The sequence below is a fragment of the Culicoides brevitarsis genome, chromosome 3 (assembly GCF_036172545.1).
Source record: "Culicoides brevitarsis isolate CSIRO-B50_1 chromosome 3, AGI_CSIRO_Cbre_v1, whole genome shotgun sequence".
Classification (NCBI taxonomy): Eukaryota; Metazoa; Arthropoda; class Insecta; order Diptera; family Ceratopogonidae; genus Culicoides; species Culicoides brevitarsis.
This window is the reverse complement of record NC_087087.1, coordinates 8,123,124-8,144,404: the sequence shown is the minus strand read 5'-3', so window position 1 is coordinate 8,144,404 and position 21,281 is coordinate 8,123,124. Positions and strand designations below refer to the sequence as shown.

The following is a 21,281-nucleotide window of genomic DNA, read 5'->3' as shown; positions in this document are numbered from 1 at the left end:
TTAGTCTCTAAATTTTGAATCAAATTATTTTTTCTCTATATTTTGACCAAAATTTAGAAAAAAAAATCCATAAAATAAATTTTAAAACCTTTTAAATTTTAATTTTTTTTTCTCTCACACAAATAATCCTCATCAACAAAAGCTCAACCATTTGAATTATTTAACATATTTCTCTTTTGTTTTGTCATCAAAAGTGTCTGGCATGACAGAAAATACACGAAATTAAGCCATTTAACCACTTTTTGCTTCGTAATAAATCAGGGATAAAAATTTAAGGAATTTAAAAAAAATAAATTTATAAAGAAATCTTTAAATTGAAAAAATAAAAAAAAAATCAAATACGAATGAATCAATTATTGCATTTCTACCTGTCGTTGTTGTCGTCAATTAATGTCACATCTCTCACTTGATTTTTTTTTTATTTTTTATAAAAAAAAATATTTTTTTTTTAATATTATTGTCCTGTTCATTTATTTTTCATCATTTAATATTTTTTTTATTTTATTTCAGAATGAGTACTTAAATTATTTATTTATTTAAAAATATAAAATAATAATATTTAATTTTTTTTCTTAAAATATATATTTTTTTTAATGAAGATGCCGAAATTATTTTTTTTTTATTAAAAAAATATTTTTTGCCGTTATTTACATTTTTCGACGAATTTTTTTTGAAATTTATTTTTTTCTTTTATTATCAATACTGGCATGGAAATGTCATTTTTTTATTAATTTTTAAAAAAAATCAAATTTTTTTTTAATTCTTGCTCTTAACTTTTGTTCTGCCAAACTCTTCGATCAACTCGTCGTACGAATTTTGCTCATTTCCAAAGTCGTAATATTGATAATCGTAACTGACATCCTTCTCTTCGTCCTTTTTCTTGGGCGCTTTTGTCGTCGAAGTCGCTTTAACTTCTTGTAATTTATTTACGCTGGCTGCTACTTGTCTCGCTCTCTCAGCCCGAAGCTCATTTCCGCTCGCTGCGATATTTTGCGAATGTGCCGTATTGAAAAGTTCATCGTCGTCGTTGTTGTTCGAGGGTTTGCTGGTCGTAGTTTGATAATAATTGAAGTGTTTGTTCTGCTTGGAACGGAGTTTCGCCTTCAGTTTGTTCTTGTAAAGGTCCTTTTCGTAAATTTCCGGACGATATTGACCATCATCTTCTTCGTCTTCAGCCAAGGGACGGGGCGTCGTACTGGTCGTTGTCGTAACTGTCGATCGGAAATGCTGTTGTTGCGGAATTTCGAAGCGATTTGCGTTGGAATTGACATTTACGGGTGCTGGGCTGACTCGAACGTTGATTTGTTGTTGCTGCGGAACGGGAGCTACTACGATAGGTTGCGTTTGGGGCTTTTGTTTGTTGATTTCAAATGGGCCATAGTTCTTTTTGACGTTGAAAATGTCGGGTTTGAAGGTTGTTGGACTGTACAAATGCTCTTTCGGCACCAAAGTTGAGAACTTTTTCGCACTTGACGGCGTCTGGAAGGGATCTTGTTGGTAATTTTGAACTTTTTGTACTTGCTGCGGTTGTTGCTGAACATTTTGCGCTCGATATTCCTGCGATTTTGCTTGAGTTTGGGTCTGGGATGGAGGAGAAATTGTCGTGACATCTACATAATCGGGAGTGTATCGACTTCCAGCTCGTCCTGAAGGAGCCCGATTGTAAATTGGAGCATTTTGTCGGTTTGTCGTCACGGGAGCCGGGGTTGTTATCGTTATTTGAGCAATTGCAAGTTGTCGGGCGTGATATTGAGCATCGAAATTATTATTGCGCGACGTTTGCTGAGGAGCGGAGGGACCATTTTGAGCGGGATTTGTCACCGGAGCAAGCTTTGTGGGTTCAAAATGTGTCGGATTTGGTTGGAAACGACGCGGTTGAAACTCGGGAACGGCTGAACTTGAAGCTGCTGGAGCCGAAGGAGATGCTGTCGATGCAAAACGATGGAAATTTCCGGGATTGTATGTCGAAGGTTTGATATCTTTCAATGGGACATCCGTACTTTGTCGTTGGGCGAACCGAGATTGGAACGTAGGATGCACCGGAGCGCCAGTTGTCTCGTAATTGCTGTTGTAGAAACGCGTTTCGCGACTTTGTTCGTTCAAATTGTTCACTTGGAAGGGTGTTGGAGGTCGAAAAGTTGTCGTTGAAGTAGTAGAAGTGCTCGAACTTGAGAAACTTTGTTGATTATTGTTCGTATTGTAAGCGAACGAAGCCTTTTGGAAGGGAGCTGGCGACGAAGCGGGCAAAGTTGTGTTGAAAATTGAGTTGAAACTGGGGTAAGGAGTCGTACTTTGTGCTCTGAAAGGCGCCGCCGTTGAAGATTGCACGAAAACTTGCTTGTTAGGTGCTACTGAATTCGCGCCAAAGTTGTTGTTGTATTTTTGATAATCCGGCGAATTTGTCGGGAATAAGTGTGTTGATGTCTTCTCTACATTCGCTTTGCTCGTACTCAGTTTGTTCGAATAGCGATCGTACTCGTTGTAGGCACTGCCGCGATTGTTCACAGAAACATTCGGTTGAGTAATTTGCGGTAACGATGGCCTACTTTTGGGCGTTGTTGCTTGTTGGCTGCTATAAAAATTGTTACTGTTGACCGTTGATGCGATGTAGGGTTCGGCAGTTACGCGTGCTTTGATGTGCCCACGATTGCGGGGACGAGGGCGAGGACGAAGCGTTGTCGTTGTCGAGGTCGACGATGATTGATAGTCGTCGTGATCTTCCTTGCCGCTGTTGCGATTGTTGAAGAAATTTCCCGTTTGGGAGGATTTGAAGATTTCTTCGTTGTTGTGACCTGAAAAATAGTGAGAAATTGTTAAATTTTTATTTTATGAATTTTAAAGATAAAAAATTAAAAAAAATATTTTTTTAATAAATAAAATAATTAAAATTTATTGAAAAAAAATTAAAATTTTATGAAAGAGATTTTTTTTTGTCAAAAATTTTGGGAATTTTTTTTTATTTTTTGAATTTTTTAAGAATTTTTTTGTGTAAAATTTTATAAAAAGTATTAAAAATTCAATAATTTTTTTAAAAATTATTTTAAAAGAAAATTTTATTGGAGGGGCCTAATTTAAAAAAAAAAATAAGAAAAATTATAATTTTTTTAAAAATAATTTTTTTAGTTTTTTTTTATGAATACTAATTTAAAAATTGTATTAAATTTCGATTAAATTTGACGGATTTAAAAAAAAACTTTTTTTTGTGAAATTTAAAAAATTTACTACTTCAAAGTTTAGAAAATTTTTTTTTTTTTTTAATTGATATTATTCCAAATTCTAATATTTTATGAATTTAAATAAAGATAAATTTTAATTTTTAAAAAAATTTTGACTTTTGAAACTGTTCAAAAATTAACAAAAAACAATAAAAATAATTAATTAAAATTAAAAAAAATAATTTTTAATAAAAAAAAAAATTAAATTAATAAATTTTAGGTACTTTTGGAATTATTTTTAAATAATTTGCTTTACAAAGTTTTACATTTTTTTTTTATTTTTGACTCAAATAATATTTTTTTTAACTTTTAATTTTTCAAGAATTTTTATATATAATTTTCCTCAAAAATTAATTATAATTTCTTAAAAATTTTGAAAAAAATATTATTTTGACGAAAATTTTTGAATTTTACTATTTTTGACTTCAAAATTTCTTCTAAAAATTTAAAACTAGAAAAAATTTTCAAAAATTACTCACTATAAAAGTCATTATTGCTATTTTTGCGCACAAAATCATTATACGAGCTCGTAGTTGTTGTCGAAGTCGTCGTCGTTGGCGTATAATAACTGCTCGGACTCGCTCTAAACGTCACAGGTGCCTCTGTTCTCGCCGCTGCTGTTGGCGACGCCGCCTTCTGATTGTTATTAAATCCATTGTGCTGCTTCTGGATCAACGGATGCTCCGACCGAGTGCTCTGATTCACAATAAATTGCTTACTGCGACGAGCGTCACCTACAAAAAACACTTCATGAAAGAAAAAATTCTGTTTTTCATCAAATTTCTTACTTGTTTCAGCTCGTTGCAAATGGAAATCGGCTTCTTCCTCATCAGCAAAGGGCGCTCTTTTGCTCTCGAATCCCGTTCCCAAGCGATAAAGATCGAAATTGCCACTGCCATAGAACAAAGTGTCATCTTCGCAGTTCACGTCGCCAAAATCCACGCAAACTTGCGCTTCTTGGTTGAACGCCGTCCCATTCGGACACAAAAATCGGTAATCTTGAATCTGTTTGAGAAATAAAAATAAATTTTCGAGACAATATAATGCATTGATGGATTATGTCAAGCGTAATTTACTCGAAAAAAAATAAAAATCTCAGCTACTTTGCCTAAAACAAGGTACAGTAATAAATTTTAGTGAACTACATCTTCGTTTGTTTCGTTTTTCAGTCTTCTTCGTTCGTTCACGAGACTCGCGATGAATATGAAATAATAACAATTGTTATTATTATTACTATTACTCGTAGACAGAAAAACGTGTAAATCTTGTCTAAGCAATGCAATGCATAGTTGAGGCAAAGCAATGCAGGTAATAATGGTTATAACGTTCAGTCGTCGAAATAACGATAAATCTTTAATCGAATGATTGAATAAATACGGTTGAACAAAAATATGTATGGCAAAAGGTCATTTTGCATGGGAATTTTCATTAAAAATAAATTTTTTGAGATCGTCTCTCGTGTGAATTTTTAGACTGAATTTTGACTGAAAATGCATTTTTTATTTAAATTAGAGATGTCAAGTATGATTTTTCACATTTTTGTACTCCTCAAGATCATGAGATCGACTAAAGATTTAAAATTTTTATAAGAAAATTCACTTTTCAATATTTTATGATTTTTAAAATTTATAATTTTAATTTTTTTAGTGAAATTTAAATTTCTTTGAATTTTTGATATTTTACATTTTTGTACTCCTCAATATAAAAAATAAAAAAAAAATCTTTTAAAAAATTTTAATTTAATATTTTTGAACTGTCAATATCAAATTTCTTTTAATTTTTTCTAAAAATAATGAAAAATAATTAATTTTTCACATTTCAGAACTCCTCAGTGTTCAAGATCAACAAACCATCGTGTTAAATTTATTCAATTTTTTTTTTTTTAAAAAAATTCACTTTTTTGTTTTTTTTAGAAATATCGAAGAAGTATATTTTAGTAATCCTCAAGAGTTTTATAGACTCATATTATTCAAATTTTTCATTTTTTTTTTAATTTTTTCAAAGGACTTTTGTTTAATTAATAGATGCTAAATATATATTTTTCACTTTTTCGTACTCCTCATCTATTAAAATATTTAAATATTCACTTTTTCTTTAACTAAAGATGTCAAAAATGAGATTTTAGAGCTTTTTTATATTTCTCATTGACATTAATGTTTAATTTTTCTTGTACTTTTTTAATTTCTTTTCAAATTTCTTGTTAATTTCACTTTTTCATACTCCTCAATAACTTAAATTTTGAAAATTCTTAAAAAATTCACTTTTTTCATGTAAAAATTGAAATTTTTCACATTTTTGTACTCCTCAATGTCACTTTTTAATAGAAAAATCGCAAGATACTTACTCCAACGCCCGCTACTTTAACGCACACATGAAACATCTGGCACTGCGTCTCCGGATCCGCATAATATCCCCCAAGAATTTTATCACGGCACGAAAACGACGTTTTTGGCATATTATCTAAACTGTATCGGGGTGGTTTGCTCTTTTGCCCATTGGTGATCACAATTAGGAAACAACTGAGTGTGCTCACTGTGAAGGAAAAAAAAATAAATTTCATGAAAAAACGAGGTTATGAAAGGTAATTCACGAATAAATAAAAAGTAACCCATCCCAAAAAAAAAAACAAATCTTCAACCGCTTAAAATATTTATTTATCTAAATTATTCGAAAGAGAAGAAAAAAATTAAAAACAAGTACGATTGATTGACCCGGCAGGCAAGCAGCATTGTTTAATTATTGGCCTACAGTACAAATTTAGATGTTTATAAACAATTTTTTATTGCTATTTTTGCATTTACCGTCTATTGTTTTGTCGGGTTATTTCATGGCAAATAGCCTCCAGAATACTTCTTTTTTCATCGTTTCTGACATAAACAGACAGAATAATAATAAAATAGCTAAAAACTTCATAATTTTCTGATTTTTTCATGTTTATGATGAAAATTGTTATGTAACGAAGTTTTTGCGTCTTTTAGTGACCCTTTGTACTCGAAAATTTCATTAATTAAGCCGGTTATTAAGTTTTGGAGTGACAAGTGATTGTCTGTGAGATAATTAGCTATCGTCTCATGCACATTCACTTACACTCATTTTTTACTTTAATTTTGTTTTGAATTGATGACACCGTAAAATTAAACTACAATCTCTTAGACCTTGTGGATGGAAAATTTATTAATTTTACTTTTTGAAGAATTTCAATTTTATGAAGTTTTTTTTTAATTTTTTAGGGATTTGGAGTCAAATTTAAGACTTCAAGTGATATATGAGCCCTTGAAAAGTAATTGAAGCTATAAAAAAATTAATTTGATAGTTTCAAAAAACATAAAGAGCTAAGTTTTTTTATCTCTTGAGGTCTTAAAATTATCTCTTGAGGTCTTAAATTTATCTCTTGAAGTTTCAAATTTTTCCCTTGAAGTTTCAAATTTACCTTCTGAGGTCTTAAATTTATCTCTTGAGGTCTTAAATTTATCTCTTGAGGTCTTAAATTTATCCCTTGAAGTTTCAAATTTATCTCTTGAGGTCTTAAATTTTTCTCTTGAGGTCTCAAATTTTTCCCTTGAAGTTTCAAATTTATCTCTTGAGGTCTTAAATTTATCTCTTGAGGTCTTAAATTTTTTTCTTGAGGTCTTAAATTTATCTCTTGAGGTCTTAAATTTATCTCTTGAGGTCTTAAATTTATCTCTTGAGGTCTTAATTTTTCTCTTGAAGTTTCAAATTTATCTCTTGAGGTCCTAAATTTATCTCTTGAGGTCTTAAATTTTTCCCTTGAAGTTTCAATTTTACCTCTTGAGGTCCTAAATTTATCTCTTGAGGTTTTAAATTTTTCCCTTGAAGTTTTAAATTTACTTCATGAGGTCCTAAATTTATCTCTTGAGGTCTTAAATTTATCTCTTGAGGTCTTAATTTTTTCCCTTGAAGTTTCAAATTTACCTCTTGAGGTCTCAAATTTATCTCTTGAGGTCTTAAATTTATCCCTTGAGGTCTCAAATCCTCAACCAAAGTAAAACTCAACTACTTTCAACTCACCGAGCACTTTAAAAAAAAGTCTGAACACGTGCTGTACTAAATCGTGAAAAGAGGATCGCTCACTTGACTCCGCATCATTTGCTTCAGTAGAAAGCCATTTGTCACGAATTTGACAATATTTAAAGAAAAAAATTATTCCCAATGAAACAGAAGGTCTTATGCAACTTTTCGAGTCATAAATATTGTTTTATTGACAAGGCAAATAAATAAATAAATATTCGATTGTAAAATAAAATTATTCATATGGACAATTGAATCATCAAACAACTGTTCTTATAAATAAATTACAACGAAAAAAAAATGTCCAAAGGAAGTTTATTCAACTTTGCACCTCGTTACCGCTTTTTTCCATCTGTGCGCTTAGTTACACGGACATCTCATTACTCATTGAATAATAAAATCTACGCGGAATCACAAAACGTATACTGAAACAATCGTGGATAGAAGCTTCAATTACGAAATAGATAATCATCAACAACAACATATTTTAACATACTGAGTATGTTTGTATGGAAGAGTTTACTTGGTGAGTATTTTTTTCAAAAAGATTTACTTTTTAAAATGCAATCACCTTCCCATTCTTATATGGAATTCATGCATGTTGAAAATCAATGAAAAAAAAATTACTTCAAGAAAAAAAAGTGAATCGACCTTCTTCTTGATTTAATTTTATTTTAATTAGCCGCGATTTTTTGCATAAATATTTTTTAACGAGTTTACATTATTTTAAAGTTTTATTATATTCAAATTTATTTGCTTTTTATATGTTTATTGAAATTAAAATAAAATTAATAAAAATAAACATTGAATACAAAATTATCTTTTAATTCAATTTTTTTAAATTTATGAAAATTTTTATTGAAAAAAAAACTTATTTAGTTAAACAAAGATGCGTGAATTGTAATTTCCTCACAAAAAAAAACGCATAAAATAAAATTACAGTAACACAAATTTTTTAACGTTGCAAGAAAAGAATTTTCATGACTTTTTTGCCACATTAGTATGTCACAATGGAACGAGAAAAAATCTTCATTGTATTCAATTGTTTGCTAAATACTTGACTTTTTATGTCGCTCCGCTACCGGGACAAGAACTACACACGAATGAAACCAAAAGTGAGATCAATTAAGTAAGATAACGTGTGTATCTCATGCTCATGCAAATACCTTGTATGAGGAAAAAATAACATAATTATAAAAAAAAATTATAAATAATAATGATTATTATAAAAAAAAATTAAATATTAGCAAACATGTTGTGGGAAAAATTTCGGGGTGCACGGAAATTTTTCAAACAGACACCTACAACAACAACAAACAAATAAATGAGTACGGTTTGACTTTGTTGGCAATAATTATTTACAATGACTGTAATTTAAACAATCAACCCGCAATAAATAAATATTTTACAGCAGGTACCGCACACACCGAAAAAAACCAAAATTTCATAATAATGATCAAAAATTATGATCATCCATCCGTCTCGTTTTTTTTTTTTTTGGTGCTGTGTAATTATTTTAAGCTACGAGGGGACATCATTTAATGCCGAGCCAACGTAGAGTCATAAATTGCAGTAAGGTGTTATTTCCTGGCCTTAATTTTTGTGACATAATGACAGGTGAATCAGTTACAATGTTAAACAAAAGTGAAACAATGAAAAATCTGAGTTTTGGCGTTATATACGGAACTAATGTGACAATATGAACAAAGATGTTCGACATATGTTTCGTATGGGTTTCGGCGTGTTACGCGAACCATTAAAGGAAAACAATAGAAATGGGTAATAAATTATGATGAAGTGATTATCTGTTTTATGATTTTTTATTATTATTGGAGGAAGTTATTGAAAAAATTAATTTTTATCAATTAAATTTAATATTTTTTAATTGAATTATTTAAAAATTAATTTTGAGTGTTGAAAACAAAAATTAATTAAATTAATTAAAATTAATTAAATTAAATTAAATTAATTAAATAAAATTAATTAATTAATTAAAAATTTAATAAATAAATTTTAAATTTTTTAGAAACTCAAAATTAATTTAAAATAATTGTTTTAAAAATATTCGCTTCAATTAAATTTTTAGGTCAATTAATGATTTGTTTAAAAAAATAATAATTTAAATTTAAAAAAATATTTTTATTTTACTTTAAAATTTTAAAAAATTTTTAATTTATTAATTTTTTTCATTTAAAAATTAATTTCTTTTAAATATTAATTTTAAAAGTTAATTAGTTTAATAATATTTATTTTATAATAGGTAATTTATTTTATTTCTTTTTAAATTAAAAAAAAAATAATTTAATTTTTAATTTTAGTTTGAAATTTTTAAAAAATATTAACTTTTCAAATCAAATATATTTAAATATTTTTTAATATAAAATTATTTTATTTTATTTTATTTCATTTAATAAGATTTTATTTTATTTATTTAAATTTTACAAAATAATTATTTATTTATTTTAATTGTATTTTTAACAAAATCTTATTTTATTTAAATTTAAAAGAATATAAATTTTTAATGAAATTTTAAATTTATTTAAAAAGACCTATTAAAATCTAATCCATTTAATTCAAACCAAGCAATAAATTTAATTAAATTTATACAAAAATTACAAGGCGTCTCCATTTAAAATATCCTTTAATTTTTTAATAAAAACAAATTATGCAAAATTAACATGAATATTAATTTAAATTAATTTTTTAAAATTATATATCATTATAAATTAATTAAATAAATTAAACATTCAAATTAACATCTAATAAAATTTATGCTAAAATTTGTTAATTACTTACCAAAGAGAGCGTAACCGGTGCAATTAAGTTTCATGATTTTGTGTTAAAATATCCAAAAATTATTAAAATTGATGAAGTTCCTTTAAAAATACACAAATATATGTTATTAGATTTTTTTTTAAATATTATTTTGTAATAATTTTATTTATTTCAAAAATTTTTATTCATATATTTTATTTTGCAATGAAATTTTATATCTCTTAATATTTCTTCATTTTTTTACTATAATTTTTCAAAATTTTTATCTTTTTTATTCAATTCACAGTTTCACACATAATTTTGATTTCAATTAATCATTTTTGTTTGATTGATTAATATTTTTTTTTTATTTTATTTTGTAATATTTGATGATTTTTTTTTCACAAGTTAATTTATTAATTTTTCATATTTTTGTAACTTTAATTTTTTTATTTAACCTTTTAATTCTACCAGCGCTCGTTAAGCGTTGATGTTGTACCACTACGCGCGGAATAACAAATTATTATATTTTTTTTTAATTTTTTTCCTGCGATCCGAAATGTCGACTGTGCTTTTCCAAAGCTAACACATAAATGAAATGAAAATGAAAGGAAGAGTTAAGGTAATGTAATGTTGCTGCAACAGCATCTCCGAACACACATACCCGAGCCGAGCCAAGTCAAGAAATAACAACAACAACGGTATTGTGTGTCGAAAAGAATTATGAGAGTATGCAACAAACAAACAGTACTTGGCGTAAAAATAAATGTACTCCGTATACTGAATGAATGTTTTTGATGTTTTGAGGAGTGTAAGAAAATGAATAAAGTTCATCCGAAACATCTCAACGACGTTTGAAGTTATTTGTGGGTTCATCACTCAACAAGCATGAATGAACTTTTCGTACTTTGGCGATACCTTAGATGGGAAAATTCATCAAAAAATGTGCAACCAAATTATTTTTTTTTTGTAGAATAATCACGAGCATTCTACAAGTACTACTACTGCCGAGTACTGAAAATGAGCCGAAATGAAACGACAGAATGAATGATTTTAGGCAAGTCTTAGATTTGGCCAATTGTTTTGTGTTGCATTGTTTGCAAGTACAGTTCAGTGAAGTACACAAAAAAAAATATTAAAATAATGAAAAAAATGGCATCATGCAATCATCTATAGAGTAGGAGTGTGGGAACATTTTTCTATCATTCATGTGTTTGGTTGTTACTTTGCCGAACTACAAATTCTACAATTATACACAAAGTTCAGGCACAATTGTTCAGCTTTAAATTAATAAATAAATGAACATAAATTAACGAGAAAAATCTCGACAATAATTACCAACAACCTGATCATTAGTAAGTATTTTATTTTAACATGATTCTAAATAATTAACAGAATTTAAACAAACTTTGAATTTAATAATATTGCACATTTCTGATCCTTATCTCAATCATCTCTAATAAATTCAGGCAAATAATTGGAGCAAAACGACCTCATTTGAATATTATTTTTTTTTTAACATTTGTTTTAGTTTAACAAAAAATAGAATATTTCCGCTACAATTGTTCATTAGGACAACGAAATAAAAAAAAACAATAAAAAAAATGTTACAATGTCGAAAGTTGCAAAGGAAAAATATTTTTCGCGGTGCATAAAAAAGTTTTTTCTATTCATTCATTATTCTTCGAAATAAAAAAAAATATTTCAATTCCGAGTTAATGTATTTATAACTGCAGTGATTTATATGTTTCAACAATTGAATGGGACAACATTTACTCACATTTCACGTGAGTGTGGCGAATTGTGTGTTAGAAACCTCTAAAAGTTGTGAGAAATTAAAGTTTCGCGAAATTAAAGTTATTGTGAAAAATTTGGTTGAATTAGCAGTAAGTATATCGAACATTAAACTTTTAATCTCAACTTAACCTAACTAATCTTATTTTTTCAATCTTTCATTTAAATTTATTTTATTTTTGCAGGTTTACAAAATCCTTTCAAAGACTTTACTAATGAAATATATGCAATACCTAAGATGGACAAACTTATTGAAGAGGAATATGAAAAATTTAATGCAATCGAAAAATTAAACACAAAAAGGAACTCTAAATACTTCCGAATAATATCATATTAGAATGGCAGAACAGATTTCTTATTAACTTAATTTGATGGAAGGCGGTATGCGATCGCTATGACTACTCGTATTTGATTTTTTGAGTTCATGCCAATTAAATTCCCTTCGTTACGGAAGTCTTCGGGCGCATCGAAAGAAGTAGATAGTTATTGGATCATGATCAGGCACAATACCGTTCAAAATTAAAGACCCTTCTGAACGGAAGATTCTGAATTGTCAAAAGAAGAAGATTTAGAAAATGTTATCATAAGTTTAGATGGAACAAAATCTACTTGAAGGAAAATTGTATACTTCTAAAGAAGGCAATAAATTTGACAACTTTTAGTTAGAAGGTTCTCTTATTGAAACAAAGAAAAATTTTCAATAAAAATCTACTTCACACATCAAGCAACTAACAATTTTTAATGATTCCAATGTTTTTATGTAATTTTAAAAGTTTCTATTAAACTAACTATAATTAGTTAAATTTCAATTTCTTAGATGGACTTTAAATTTAAAATTTAGTAACTTTCATAAAAAGTTCAAAATCTCGCAAATTTCCTTAACAATGCGAAACATTAACTCTTCACATTTAATTTATAAATAAATAAAATGCACTATAAAATATTTTTAAAAATTTACAAGACTTCGACTTGTGAATTAAAAAATTTTGAAACAATTACCTATATAATAAAAAATATATATAAATAAATAAAAATATACATACAAATGTATAAATAATAGACATTTTTGTAGATTTTTACGTCGTCGTTGCGTTTGTTCGAAAACAATGGATTTTCTGTCTAATATTTGCTCCAGTTTTTATTCACTTTAAGATTTTTTTTTCTTCATTTCTGTTTGTTTGTTTCATCTCTTGCTCGACATGTGTCTGCATATAAGCTGCAACTTCAAGGTACAACTCGGGTAAACTCTGACGGTTGAATTGATGTCGACACCTCTTTTTTTTTATTATTATTTAAAATCGGAATTAAACTGCATTTAACGTCCCTTACTAACCTACATTATTCAACTGGCATTACGTGAAAAAACAGCTGAAGATGATCACACATTATTACATGATGAATAATAATATATAACTTTATCACATCTATTATAAAACTCCTGTCTCTAAATTTACTCGCATAACGTTATAGGAAAGTCACACTTATGCAAATAATTTTCCATGTAATGTTTCGAAGAAAATAACGAAGACGAAGCATGAAACTCAACAGTAGTAGGGCTCCGGTAAAATACTGATATTTCACACGAATGCGGATATCTTTCTTAATGCTATATTATAATATTTTGTAGTAACTTTTCGTTTCTGCAGAAAAAGAAGCAAAAGATGGAACAGAAGAAAACAAAAGTTTAGATAGATGTTAGTTAGTGCATTATAATAATAAACATTACGATAAATGACTCTATATTACGAGCCCTATAATACAAGATTCCTTTCACTCTCTAAGGTAAGTAACATTAACGCTTCGTCTTTCGTTCAGTCGTTACAAAAAGGTACAAAGTTGATTATGAAAACATGAAGCGACTGCATGTTCTTTTTTTTTGTTTTTATGATCGTCTAACAAGTTGTGACTTACTGAATATATTCATTTATTATTAAATATGATACGGGTATTATCGTTAAGTTAAAGGTATTATAAGACTTAGATGATGATCGCTGTCAAAAAAAGGTATAAAAGCTAATAAAATGGAGGAAAATGCGGAACTACAACAATAATTGACAGAATTATCACCGCTGGTCAATCTATATATTTATTAATATGGAATGGCATGGCGTTAGCACTTCCTTACTTTCAGTATCTAATTTTGGGTATCAAGGTAAGTATTAAGCGATTGTTTTTTGTAATTTAATTTAAATATAGAAAAATTAATCTTTTGAGCTATTTTTTGAGAAAATTTTTGAAAATGCTTGGTTTGAATTAATTGGAAAATTTTTCTAAAAAATTCTCCGATTTTTTACATCCTTGAAAATCTGAAAAAAAACAAAAAATAAATATTATTAAAAAATTTTATATTTTTTTTTACAAAATAAAAAAAAATTAAACAATAACAAATTAAAAATAATAACTCGTCCTCGTAATTGCTCCGTTTGCACTTTTCAAAAACACTTACTTTCCCATTTAACCTTTACTATTTACTTAAATTATTGTTATTTATGTTCTCGCCATTCATTTCTCACTCATCATCTTCGTATTCTCATGTTTCATATGATGTGTGACCATCACAGAGAAAAGATCATGATCGTGTCATGTCATGTAAAAAAAATATACGTTCATGCTGCGACTTTGTTTTTAGCTCTCTCACATCAAATTAGCGAAGGACGTACTACATGTGAACGCATTTTCGCAACAAAATCTTAATTAGAACTTCTTTTCGTGGCAGATATGTGATGGCAATCATCTCGCATCAGCTTTAATGATGGTAGATCAACAACATTCGATTCTGCATTCGAAAAAAAAGTTGCGTCGACATAAAATGAAATATTTTGTTTAATTTTTCATGTTATTATACATCTTCGCGTTACAGTATAAATTGCATGAAAATGTTTCAAGGACTTTGAAAAGTGTAGTGAGACACGATCTCATGTTGTACGAAGGCATGCATTGCCATTAAAGTAGATCAAATATGGAATAATGTCTGCACATTTTAAGTGATGACAAAATTATGTGTGCAAGTCGCGCTTAAATTGATTTTGACAACGACAACGATTGATTTTTTTTTGTTTATCATTATTTGATCAATTAGAGACTGAAGTCAAGTGTGAACGAAATAAACTTTTAGCAAGTGATTTTTGCTTGGAAAAAAAAATAAAAAGAGATAAATAAAAAAACCTAAAAAAAAATAAAGAAACTTCGATTAATTTTTTAATATTTTTTATTAAAATTAATTTTCGAAAATTTTTTAAATTATTTTCGAGGTTTCGAAAAATTTTTTTTTTAGAAAATTCGATTTTTTTTCGAAAATTAAGAATTCTTCAGTTTTATTTGTAATTTTTTTCTAAGTTCGAAATTTTTATTTTTTAAATAATTTTCGAAAATTTGTAGATTAATTTCGAAAATTTCTATTATTATTTATTTTTAAATAATTTTCGAAAAATTTAAAAAATTAATATAAAAATAAATTCAATCTAACCAAAAAGTTAAACTTTAGAATTTTTCAAGCATTATTATTAATTTTCGAAAAAAAAATTAAATTTTCGAAATTAATTTTACAAATTTTCGAAAATTATTTAAAAAATAAAATTTTCGAACTTAAAAAAAAAAATTTGAATAATCCCAAAAATTAAACTAAAAAATTCTTTATTTTCGAAAAAAAAATCGAAATTTCGAAATTAATTCTACAAATTTTCGAAAATTATTTTAAAAATAAAATTTTCGAACTTAGAAAAAAATTACAAATAAAACTGAAGAATTCTTAATTTTCGAAAATTCGAAAAAAATTTTAAAAATTTTCGAAAAAACCTAAAAAAAGGAGCTTTAAGTAAATTTCAATAAAAAGCACCTAAAAACCTTAAAAAGTTAATAACTTTGTGCGACAAGTGAATTTGATATACAGACAGAACAATCATCAACAAAAAAATAATTATTTTTTAAAATGCAATGAGGCATGTAAATGAACATCTAAAACACATACTACATCAAGAGTGAGGACGACGTAATGCTTCTTATTTTTTCTTTAAATAGTCTTATAACTATTATTATTACACAATAAATTAAAATTGCCTTCTAGACATATTATAGGACATTCATAAATACGTTCAAGGTAAACCATTTTTCATACTAAATTCAAATATTCACACAGATTCACGATATTTTGTTGTATTACTCACACGACGATGACGACGACGTAACTGATCATCAATCTTTTAACGGATATTTTTAATATTATTATTAGCTGTTATAGTAGTATTATATTGTAATTTTCTATGTTTTATTAACGATTTGTATTAACATCATTCATTGTTGTTATATGTTGTTGATTTTTTTTTTTTTTTTGCAAACTATTTATCTAAGCACAGATCTATTCTATTCATTTTTTTAAATACAAAAAAAAATATTTAAAATTTAAAAAAAAAATGTAATTATTTTATCATAATTGCATTTATAGAGGATCTCAGTTTTTTAATGATGATTGTTTTTATTTAATATATATGAATTCCTTTCATTTTTTTATTATTTATTAACTAATAACAATAATTCGCATGCGTGTCTAAAATAATAGCTTTTTATTGTTATTTATGATAAAGAAGTTCACGATAGTCATGCAAAAAAATCTTAATAACTTCCAAAAATGACACTCGAATGGATTCGTTAAGTGGACTTGATCAAGGTTATTTTTATTAAACATTCGCACCCTAAAAAAATCTTAAACTTATAATTATTATAAAATTAAATTTTATTATAATTTTATATTATTCTTCAAAAAAAAAAGTTCAAAATACTATAATAAACACTTGTTCCCATTACATTGCATGTAACAAAAATAAAACTAAAACAAACACAATACAACATTATTATTTCAAACCCATTTCATATATTTTTTTAATGATGACAATTTTACATTTATTTTCATACATCTATACTTTGGGCTATGTAATATACATGTTTAAACAAAAGACCCTGAGTAAGTTATAGATGTAACTCTATTGATGGTTCAAGATGCAAAAAAAGGTTACTAATGAGTGTTATAAGTTTGTGTAAATGAACTGAAATAACCATCGAAAAAAAAATATCGCGTGAATTTTCAATGTCTTGAATTTTTTTGAAAAAGTGTTTAATGTTATAGATACATTTTTAAACATATATTTGAGAAAAAAATAATAATAATAAATAATTGAGGAGGATCGCAATATTATTATTATTTTAACATTTTTAACATAACATAATAAAATAAAAATAGCGATATTATTATTTAGGATTGTCTTTTGAAGTTGTTCGTCGTGAAGCAGGTGAGTCTTTTGTAGTTACATTTTTTAAATATTATTTTGATATTTTTTAGGTAGGTTTGATTGGGTAAAATGTTTCATATTTTAACCTATATGTTTGTATCATAAACTTAAAATTAAAAAATAATTTTTTATTAATTATTTTATAATTAAAGCTAATAAAAAATTAAATCATAAATTAAATACATAAATTTTAATTTTTTTTTTTAATTTTTTTTATTAATATTTTAAAATTTTAAATATTTATTTTTTATATAAAATTAAATTAAATATAATTTAAAATTATAAAAATTAATTTAATCTAATATTATTTATTTTATTTTTAATTTAATTATTTAAAAATTAAATGATAAATTTTTAAAACAATAAAATTAAAATTTATTTTTTTTAAATAAATCAAACTCAATTAATAATTAAAATTTAAGGAAAATAAGTTTAATAAAATGAAACATTTTTTCTAATTGAACCTATCTAAAAAAAATCATTATTTTGATATTATTTTAATTCACCCTTTTTATGGTTTATTTAATAAAACAAATGATCATCATAAAAATCGTTGTAAAAATAATATTCTTTTAAACATTATACATTACATTACATTACTCGGAATATTCGTCAAAAAAGGTACAAGGACATGTAAGTAATTTGTTTATGTTACAAGACAATGTTGCGATGATGATGATGATGTGTTATGGAAACGATCTTTCAATAAAAACATTAATAATCATCATTGTCGGTTTCTCATGCGAATTGTAAAGAAGACACATATTATGTCATTTTATGTTTTTTTCTTCTTCTGCATAAAAAATAAAATAACAAACCAGTTCATTACAACTTCCATTTTTCTAACAACAACTGACCCTTTAATTGCTGTTTTCTCATATATTTATTTATTTACAAACGAATAATAATATAATTTTATTCAGAAAAGTCTACTGCTGTGTTTCAGTCTTGTCTAAGCAAATGAACATACTTATTTAATAAATGGCGAAAGAAAAAAATAAAAAGACTAGTAAACAATTTATAAAATTTAATATTACGAAATAATTATGTTTTTCAAATTTATTACATGATGATTCCTTTTGCTTCATTTTATCATAATGTACATTTTTCACGTATTCCGAGTACTGAAAAAATAAAGAAATATCATTTACGTTATTTGCCGTAAGTACACAAAAATGCACTCAGCAACATAAATGGTTGTTGATTAAAATTATTGAATAATGCGAATATCGAGAAAAACTATTAGCTTCGACGGGATTGTGTGATTAGAAGACAGTTAACTAGCATGTGAACATGAGAAACATGTCACAAGGCACCATATGCGGTCGATTATTATTACGTTTAATTTATTTAAATGTGTTTTTTTTTTTGAGTTAGTTGAGAATTTATTTTGCGAATAAGGAAGAAGCTGTAGCTTATTATTTGTAACAAATTAATTTTTTGTTTAATTTGTTGAAAATTTAATTGCATTAAAAGCTTTGATGAACTAACAACCTGTAATTATAACCCGGATTTTAGTTCTAACTATCAAAGCTAATGCAAATAATTAGCAACATTAATGTTTTGTATGACATCATAGTTTAGTCCAGTCCACTCACTTTTTAATGCATTATTAATATTGAAAATTGAAAAATTGAATGAACTTTTGTCTGTCTGTTAGTCTTTAATATTGAGGAGTACGAAAATTTGAAATTCGTTAATTAGGCAAATATTATTTTTGAAAGTTTTGAAAATATCTTTTTAGAATTCAAATTATTGAAATCTCTTATCTCTTTTGTCTGAAAAAATACCAACAAACTAAATTCCAATATTATTTTCTTTTTAGATGGGACTTGGATGGGACTGCTTCAAGAAGACAACAAGACATTGGTTTCCGCATCATAGGTATTTTTAACGATGGCGAAGTATTTTATGAACTTCTTTTAGGAGAACCAATCAAATTTCCATTTCAACCAATTCAAGTTTTCATAATAGCATTTCTAAAAAATTATGGAACACTAACATATGAAAGCAATAATTTAGGAGAGCAATATATCTTTAAGTCTTTTGAGATAATTTACAATGCAACTAAAAAAATGAACAAAAAACTGTTAGAACGCGACTTAGCAACGTTTTTCTATACTATGCCGCAAAACGTTCATCATTGTTTCATAGTCCATTCCTTTTATAAAATGTCAGAAGATACCGTCAGTCGTTTGCTCGTCAAGAATTATGCCATACCAGATGATCCTTGTAAAACTACAAGATGATTTCTTCTTTTAACAGAACTGAAGATAAATGGTTCTGTCAAAATATTTCGGGAGCATTTGGTAAATTTTTTCAAAGAAAACTTTAGAAAAGTACGAAAGGTAACGAATACATACTAAATACGCTCAAGTCCTGAATATCAAACAAAAGTTTTTAAGTTTTGCAATTTAAAAGAGGTGACATCACAAAGTTCTTAGATTTTGTAACAAAAATTCTTGGGAGTTTAATGTTGTTCAAACACTCCTTCTTACACACTTTTGTGGGCTCCTAACTTTTTATTCATTTCAATAATAACATGTTAAGAAATAATTAAAATTTTTATAATATTATTTACAACGCACATTCACGCCTGTTGCCAACATTTTGCTGCGGCAATGTAATGAATGAATCACGGCACGTTTATCGATCAATTTTCAATTATTAATTTTATATTTAATAAAAGACAAATCTGGATCGAGGTACAACAAAAAAAAATTGTGAATTGCAACATCATCGTGCAACATAAGTAAATGTCTCTCTCACAATATAAAAGAAGATACATTCTTGCAATTTTGTCACATACACAGGCGATGCGACGTACCCACTGACACACTGACTAATAAATTTTACGTTCACTTTTCTATTTTCAGCGAGGTACAGAAAAATTACTTAATTCACGTATCGGCGATCATCATCGCACTCGCATCGCACGTACAAGCGATAAATGTTTTATTTATTAGGTTTTGTGTGTGTTTAAAAAAGTTGTGAACGAGCATTTTGGCACAATAGTGCATAAAAGAGAAAAAAAAGTTATCAGAAACCATCATCTTTGATTGATTTGTGGGTTTACTTAGATGATGCTCAATTATTGTTATTACATTACTTAATACATTAATAGTTTTTGTTTGAGATTTAATTATTGGCAATTTGGCGTGCTAATGGACTGACGTTACTTTGTCATGTCACGTGTCTAAAGTTATTTTATTCGGATGATGCTTGCCGCAGGGTGCGACCTTTTTTGACGTTAAATGGACAAGAAATGATGAAATTTTTAATTTTTCCAATAATTTTCGTCTTCGATGTTGACTTCTGTGCCATCAGGTTGGAGAACAAAAACTAAAAGTATTAGAAAAATTTTTTTTTTAAATTCTTAAATTAAAATTTAACTTACTTTCGACTCCTGTTTCATAAACGCTCATTGCATACTCTCCTCCACAAATTTGTGAGCGATTTCCGTGACAAGGTAGATTACATTCCTCTTCCAATAATGGCGGAAATATTTGAGGTTTTCCAAAATTGCTTCAAAACCATCAGCTTTTACTGCATTCCCGCATAAACTATCCAAATTACGGAAAAAATTGATTCACATTGACAGTTAAATGTTCAAAATCATGTTGACTTTGAACATCCTGTTTCGCGATAACATCCACGATATTTGTTCATAATCCTCCGCACGATTTGAAACGTAGCATTTCCGGGACAAACTCTTGAAGAGATGACATTTTTTTCAAGCTAACTATTAAATATTTATCCGCTAATTTTAAAAAATTTCCGCAAAAACATTCAAAGGTTCGAAGAATGAAGATCCTGCATAAACTTGTTGATGCAAAGAATCATGCAAAAACTGCTAAAAATCCCACAGTGTTGACATGCTTTGAAATTCACATAGCAGAAACATTCGGGCTTCGAGATTATAGCATCCGGCTTTTGCCAGGCTGATGTTTGCGTTGAAATGTAAAGAAACAATCGTTGGAAAGGAGATTTGTCGTAAAAACACAAGAAGGAGCTTCATTAATGTTGCTCGTTGTAAAAATTTTGTCAAAATTGAAGACTAAAATTAAAATTATAGAGAAAAAATTCATTTTTTTAAAAAGTTATAATCTTTAAAATGAACTATTCACTTGAGAATCTAGAATTAAAATGATATTTAAATCAAAATTTTATGAAATTTAAATTGCAATTTCAGCTGATAACGAAAAAT

General features: G+C 27.1%; 1 protein-coding gene across 1 annotated transcript; it reads right to left on the bottom strand.

Annotated features, from left to right (window-relative positions):
- Nucleotides 1-756: 756 nt before the first annotated feature.
- LOC134835156 (mucin-2) lies at nt 757-20,499 on the bottom strand. The gene is made up of 5 exons (XM_063850026.1): nt 20,472-20,499; nt 5,560-5,747; nt 4,004-4,220; nt 3,695-3,949; nt 757-2,792 (listed from the first exon to the last, which is right to left on the bottom strand). The coding sequence occupies exons 1-5, from the start codon at nt 20,497-20,499 to the stop codon at nt 757-759; spliced, it is 2,724 nt and encodes a 907-aa protein (XP_063706096.1).
- Nucleotides 20,500-21,281: the final 782 nt, after the last annotated feature.

Excerpts from the sequence above, each read along its gene's own strand:
- LOC134835156 (XM_063850026.1), bottom strand. The coding sequence starts at position 20,499 with ATGAGCGTTTATGAAACAGGAGTCGAAA. Across the intron at positions 4,221-5,559 it reads TTAAAGTAGCGGGCGTTGGA|ATTCAAGATTACCGATTTTT; the intron begins GTAAGTATCTTG and ends TTTCTCAAACAG. Across the intron at positions 2,793-3,694 it reads TAGCAATAATGACTTTTATA|GTCACAACAACGAAGAAATC; the intron begins GTGAGTAATTTT and ends ACTATTTTTCAG.